The sequence below is a fragment of the Phragmites australis genome, chromosome 1 (genome assembly GCF_958298935.1).
Source record: "Phragmites australis chromosome 1, lpPhrAust1.1, whole genome shotgun sequence".
Classification (NCBI taxonomy): domain Eukaryota; kingdom Viridiplantae; phylum Streptophyta; class Magnoliopsida; order Poales; family Poaceae; genus Phragmites; species Phragmites australis.
The window spans coordinates 20,755,550-20,762,583 of NC_084921.1; the positions used below are offsets into that span (position 1 = coordinate 20,755,550).

The window sequence follows — 7,034 nt, forward strand, 5'->3', positions numbered from 1 at the left end:
ACTAATCTAGCTTTGCCATATTGTTGCCTTGATGCCCCCATTCTAACACCGTCCAACTGGTAATCTTATGCCTCTTGCAGCTGGTGGCGTCACCGCCTTTCTCCACCATGCTAACTCAGCAAAGCCTTTCGTGGCTATGTTGTTGCCTTGATGCCCCCACTCTAGTACAACCTAACCAACTATCTTCTGTCTCTCACAACCGATAGCGTTATTACTGTCTTGCACCCATATTCATCGACATCCCTAAGTGTCGGGCTTCCCCGTAAATCCATCCTAAACCCAAGCTCTAAAATTTCATCGAACTTGGAGAAAAAGGAAGAGAAAGGTTCACATAAATTCAAGAGATGTTAAGTTAAGAGAATATTAATCACTTTTATGATCAATTCACCAATAGATCTACTCCACCGCTTAAACTAGAGCCTTACGCAAACATCCCTAAGTGACGCCAGCCTCAGAATGGTCGCGTGAGTTTTAGCATTCCCCTGCGATTAACCTTTCTGCTCTTCGTGGGGGAAATAAAACTAGAATTTGCTCCTCCGTAAATCTACGTGCCCCCGGCTAACACCCAGAACACCACCCTAGCACCAAGCGACCGCGAGGCACGCAGGCGGCGATGGCGGCGGCGAACACGGGGGACGTGGAGGTGGTAGACTTCGACTCCGACGACGACGACCTCATGGACTACGACGCCCCCGAGGTCAATCCGACCCCGGCCGCCGCGCGCCTCCGCTCCACAATAGCCGCCGGCGGGGACTCCTCCGCCGCTGCGCGTAAGACTAAGGGCCGCGGCTTCCGGGAGGAGACTTCTTCCTCGCGCCGCCTCGCTGACCGCGGTGACTTCCACTCCCTCGGCTCCGACGACGGCCCCGGGCCCCTTAGATGTACGCCCCTATCGCTTCTCCCTTCTGATATGCTCTCCCCCATTATAGTGTAGCCCCTTCGGGTGATTGTGCAGGTGCTCCGTTTTTTGTTGGGTGGATTTTGTTCCGGCGGGTGGTTGTTTAGGATCTTGCGTTGAAGCAGATGCGACGATCTTGCTTTGAAGCAGATGGGACGATCTTGCTTTGTCGGTAGGGTTTAGCGTTTCCTGGGCGATTCTATGCGTTCCTAGCGCCTGTGCTGAGCTATGTCCTGCGAAAGTTTGCTGATTTGTTTCTTGATTTGGTAGTAACAAAGTAAGGGACCTTATGTTAGGGTTCAAAACTGATGCCATAATTTGCCTTGCTCAGTGGTCAATAGATTCGAGGATCTGCTAGCTGTTCCTCTTTTTAGCAGTAAAACTGTGTAAAATAATTGAATCATGAGATTAGTAAGGAGCTTTGATCTTGGTTGCTAAACAAGAGTCACTTCCTTTTGGCTTCTGAGTTCAAGAATTAGATATGCGAACTAGAAAACATATTGTGCCTGACCAGATATTGCAGTTCTTTTTTCCTAGGCGTGGGTTATTTTAATTCTGAAATTTGGTTATTGATGTGGGTATTGGATAATTTTTTTCTCACTGGTTTTGCATTCAAAGAATTTGATGTGCTAAAGTGAACTGTTCTTTCTTTACTCTTTATTATAATTCTTTTTTGTTGCATGTTGATGTGGATAAGATTATTAATTTAACCGTTGAATGCAAAGGTTCGAGTTTTGATTGATGTAAAAATTGTATTATTCCTAAAGTTTTGAGTTACCTGGGTTCTGCACCGATTTTTTTTCCAGATTTTTTCTTTTCAAATTTATTCTTGATTCGTTATATGGAGGTGGGCGTGCAAGAAATTGACAATTTCATTGGCAACGATGTCAGAGTTTTCTTGGCTCTTTGGGCAGTTGGAGGTTATAGTGGGTGCAAAAGTCGAAACTGATTGTCTGTTTTCGTTCAAGATGTTTGTGCTCGGAAACACGAATATGTCAAGTCATGAAAGTTGTTCTACGTACGAAGTTTTGAGATCTGACCTTTCTGATGTGGTTAGGCAGACTTCATGTCAAAATACAGTTCTTTGGTGCGTTGTGCTGTTATACAAATTGGAGTCCTGATGTGCTACATTTCAAACTAATCTTTCTTTTCTTGTCTTATGAGTACATGTTGGGGCAACTGGCTCATTATCTGTTAGTACTATTTGTGACTAATTATTGATCCAGTTGTTTCAAACTAAATGCTGTATGGTATGTCTTCTGACCCTCTGACTCTCAGAACATTTGCTTTGTTCTTCCCTTGCGTTTTATGCAGTTCTAGTAGGTTAAAATATAGTTTGTATACCTACAGGAAAAAAACGTAGGCTTGTTTTTAAGAGTTTACTACTTCTGAGATTTTGATTTATGGAGTAGTATATAGCCTCTTGTAGTACAACATGAAGGAATATAATGTCTGCTTGTTTTAACAGTTTTACTACTTCCGAGCTTTTGATTTATGGAGTAGTGTATTGCCTCTTGTAGTACAACAAGAAGGTACATGCATTATTAGTTTTTTGAAAGCCTTACACGCAAGAATAAAAGGCTCTTATTGTGTTTCATCTCTAGCCTACTCTAACTTGCTTGTTGTTATTACACGCAAGAATAACTCTGGCGCTTGTATGAAGTTTTATTGTTGGTTAAAATTCTGTAGCTCACAGCTTGTGTTATTTGTCAAAGATTTATTGCCAATTTGACCTTGTTCTTTTCAAGATTTTCATATTTTTTATTAAAATGTTTATTTCCTGCAATTGGGTATAAACGTTTTGGATTTTTTTCTTTGAAAAGGGTGAGGGTTATCTTCGGTTTGCACAATTCCATGTAATCCACTATGTTGTTGCCATCTTGTAAAGGCAGTTCCTGTTTCACATTGCTCTTGGTAAACCGCAAATTTAATGAAGTTTACCCATAAAACAAGAACCAAGTACTTTACTTTCCACAACTATATATTTTGTGTGTTGAAGTCTTGCTGCGCACTGATAATTGACCTAATTATTTAGCTCATATATACTTTCCCCTTTTATTTTGTGTTTGCAGCTATTGAAGGGTGGATTATTTTGGTAACTGGGGTTCATGAAGAAGCACAGGAGGATGACCTCCATAATGCTTTTCGGGAGTTTGGGCAGGTCAAGAACCTGCATTTGAATTTAGATCGTCGTACTGGATTTGTCAAGGCAAGTCTTTGTTCATATCTGTTACATATTTGGATGTTCTTGCTTTTGGTGGGAACTCTTTCCATTCAGATTACTCTATTCTTTCATCATTATCAAATGAAAATAAGCAACAGTCGAGTATGTAAAAAGTTATACAGGTGGTAAAAGCAGTTCCTCTCTGTGTGTAATAAGTGATCTTTTTGTTGCAAATAAATGTTCATGAGAAATACTATTACATTTTTACTTCTAGAACTTAAAGCTAGGTTTCAAGCTTCATGTAAGGCTACAATTTCCCCTTGTCTTCAGGTTGGGTAGTAAGTTAGTCTTAACCTGTCGTATATCTTTAGCAAATTGGCAAAGAACTATATCTGACAGTTCTAAAAACGAATTGATTTCTTTGAAGCACGGGACTCGGTAATTGTAAAGTAAAGCTGATATGTGTTGTACTTGCTAAATACCTAGCATTAAAAATACTTGAAGCATAGATTCTATTTAGTAATCTCTGAGATGTGCATTGGTCCCTTGGATGAAAAAGCCCTTGACATGCAGAAAGTAAATGTTGTTTTAGGATACTTTAAGGCTTAATTGGGTTGTGTTGGATGGTTAACTGTGCAAAGAATTGTTTTAGGATACTTTAAGATCTGTTGACATCTCCACAAAGCAGGATTTTGATAATGATCTTATTTCAGTTTTAGGAGACTTGAGTTTGCCAAAATAATTTTGGAGATAACAAAATGAAGAAATTTTTAGGTGTTCATCCCAAATGTCATGATTCAATCCCAATTTCTAACCCTCCCTATGTTATAAACGTGACATGCTGACTGGTATTGGTTTTGTTTAGTTCTTGGTGTCTCATAAGCTTTCTACAAGATCTTGTTCTGCGCAGTGGTACTATGAACAGATCTACTATTACTTAATATGTCTTGTTGCTTATTTTGGCCACTTAATGCTTATTTAGTATTTGTGCTGTGTGGTTCTGATGAGTCTGTAGACAGAACATCATTTGGTGCACGCATTTGGGGAATCAAAATTGATGTGCATTTACTACCTAATATTTTATGAACTTTCATGGGTTCATTTGCTCTTTTTGAACTGGAAAATATGTCAATAAGTATATTCTTAACTCTGTATGCACGTTGACTAATTTGTCATATTTGCACAATAAAGAAGATGTATGGAGTTTTAACTGTGTGCCCTGTTGACTAATTTGACATATTTACACAATAAAGAAGATGTATGGAGTTTTAACTGTGTGCCCTGTTTCGTATGCAGGGATATGCTTTGATTGAATATGAGAACTTTGAGGAAGCCCAGGCTGCAATAAAATCAATGGACAGAACTGAGCTTGTTACACAGATAATAAATGTTGATTGGGCATTTAGTAGTGGCCCTGCCAAGCGAAGAAATGTTCGCAGGAGGTATGTGTTTGTTGGCAACCTATCAAGCGCCATTGTCCCTTTAGGTGCAATGAACTTTCGGTTTGGGCACTAAATCTACATGAAAAGTGCTGAAAGACATACAAAGTGCAGCCTACAAGTCTTTTAAAATTTCAACTGCAAACTTACAATGTGCTTACAGAGAAAGGATAAGTTTGCTGTGAATAGTAAAATCTTTTATTTGTATTTATTACCATTTTTCATAATATTAATTTTTTTGTTGCTCTTCACATAGTAACATTTGAATTATGTATTTTATTAGACAAAGGTCATGTAAACTGTATATGTAGACTTAAATCATTTTTGGATTTTTTTTGTTGATTTAGTACCTAAACTAAAAATATTGCATGATTGCACCCTAATGTGACTAGATATATCCCCATCTTTGTGATCTTGCACTCTTATCGTTTGTGAATTCTCTGCCACATCGAGGGGAAATTTATGTGCATGAAGCTGAAGCCACTTTCCAGCTTATAAGCTTCCAGTAAAAATCTAACAAATGAACTCTTCTACCCAATTAGTTCATTTACAGAATATATGTGTAACAGTTTTTCACTTGTCACGGAGGCAGATCATCAGCCCGCATCCTAAACATTCCAGTAGCGATCTACTTGCTTTGTAGGCACATTCATTTGTTTTGATGCTAGGACGTTTAGGGAAGTTCTAATACTGGGTTTTCATGTATTTGTATTTTTGTACTCATGGTTAGTTGTATATTCATGATAATCATGCATGTCTTGTTCTTTCATTCTCTGATGTTTCTTTTGCTCGCAGCTACAGCTAACGCTTACTGTGATCATTTTGGCAGATCAAGGAGCCCTCCCAGGAGGAGATACTGAGCTTGCTTTCTCCACCATGTGGTAAGGAGCGCTTGTGTGATGAGACATTGGTGGCTTCCGAGGCTTTGCTTTCCCGATTTCACGAGTGAAGTTTGATGCATGATGGTTGGCTTTCAGTTTCCAACTAGCCATAGTATGACCGCTGTATCTCATTTCCTGTTTCTTTTTTCATTTGGTGTATGTGGGTGTGCTCAAACATGCCATGAGAATTAAGTCTTGGATTGTAATTGTAACGTATGGTACTCTGGAATGGATGCTTCGACTTCTATATTATTCATTGCTGGACTTCTATATTATTCATTGCTACCGCTGGCCTGGTGCAAGGACCACAGCCATAGCGGAAAGTTTAATGTTTTGACCGAAGTTTGCGAATCGAGCGGCACCGGTTTGTCGATTTGTTTCAAAGGAAGCAAAACAAGATGCTCTGGAAACACTTGGGTTAGATCATCAGTGGTGTCAATTGACTACTTATTGTAAGGCGTTAGTCGTATCTTGATTAGGCACAAGGATTAATAATCGTATGAAATGAACCTAATCGTATAGGGTGTAAATCAATAATCGTATGAAGCTTCGAAATTAACACAGTGTTATAGGGGTTTAAATGAACAAAGACGAATCGAATAACAAGGATACGATTGCGCCAGATAAAATGGACAACCAAAATCCTTCGAATCTTGGAATAGTCCAGATATGAATGCCAGGCTGACGCATCGGATAGTCCAGGACTCCAGGTACGAATGCCAGATTTGGGGTGACAATGGGCCGTTTGCAGATGGGTATTTCATTAATTAGGGGCCACGCTTGGGCCCATTTCCATAGGGCTGTTAACCAGAAATTCACCCCCCGTCGAATAAATCTATATTGTTGCAGCAAATTTTCAACTTTAGAATCGAAATGTGTTATAAGGAAAAAATATAAATTTACTATGGTATAATAGTTTCCCTCTTACTTCTGCTTTTCATTTTGACTTAGAGTAAATTTCACAAAGAAACAAGTATCTGCACTAACATACATATTTAAGCGACTATGCATCAGAACTATATATTTAGTGTTAGTACCAAACCTCATATTAAAACTTTTAGTTTAGCGAAATTTACTCTTTTAATTTAATATTTTATAAATTTTCTAATATTTACTACTTGAACATAAAATTAATTTGAAATTTAAATTTTATGAATTGATAGAGTAAATTAATTAAGAAGTGTGTCGAGGATTTGTATACGATTTGTCTATTGTTTTATGATATGGAAAATAGAGATACCTATGAAGTTGATAAAGTATACTACAAGCAAAAACACATAGTTATACATGTTAAGGCCTCGAGTTAGGCAATAGCCCTACATCTTATTTTGTCTTCATTATTTTTGTATCACAGAGTACAATGCTAATGTGGATGAGTATAATCCTAAGAACTAGGTGGATTTTAGTGTGTCTAAGGCTTAACATGTAGTCAACTAGGGGATTACTTCTGTCATAGATCTTTAATGAGTGTTGGTCTTCTACTCGACTAGTCTTGAGGGTTTTGTGACTTTGGAGATCTAAATGCGCGGCTTGCTTGTTTGTTCTTACTTGGTTGTCTTGGACGTACCCCTCTCCCCGCCTTATATTGTTGGGAGAACCTAAGGCGTGATCCTACTCGAATATCCTGGAGATATCCTACTCGGATCGATAGA

General features: G+C 38.7%; 1 protein-coding gene across 1 annotated transcript; it reads left to right on the plus strand.

Moving 5' to 3' along the window:
- Positions 1-483: 483 nt before the first annotated feature.
- LOC133912590 (RNA-binding protein Y14A-like) lies at positions 484-5,657 on the plus strand. The gene is made up of 4 exons (XM_062355416.1): positions 484-881; positions 2,971-3,107; positions 4,359-4,504; positions 5,331-5,657. The coding sequence occupies exons 1-4, from the start codon at positions 614-616 to the stop codon at positions 5,359-5,361; spliced, it is 582 nt and encodes a 193-aa protein (XP_062211400.1). The 5' UTR covers positions 484-613; the 3' UTR covers positions 5,362-5,657.
- The last annotated feature ends 1,377 nt before the right edge of the window (positions 5,658-7,034 follow it).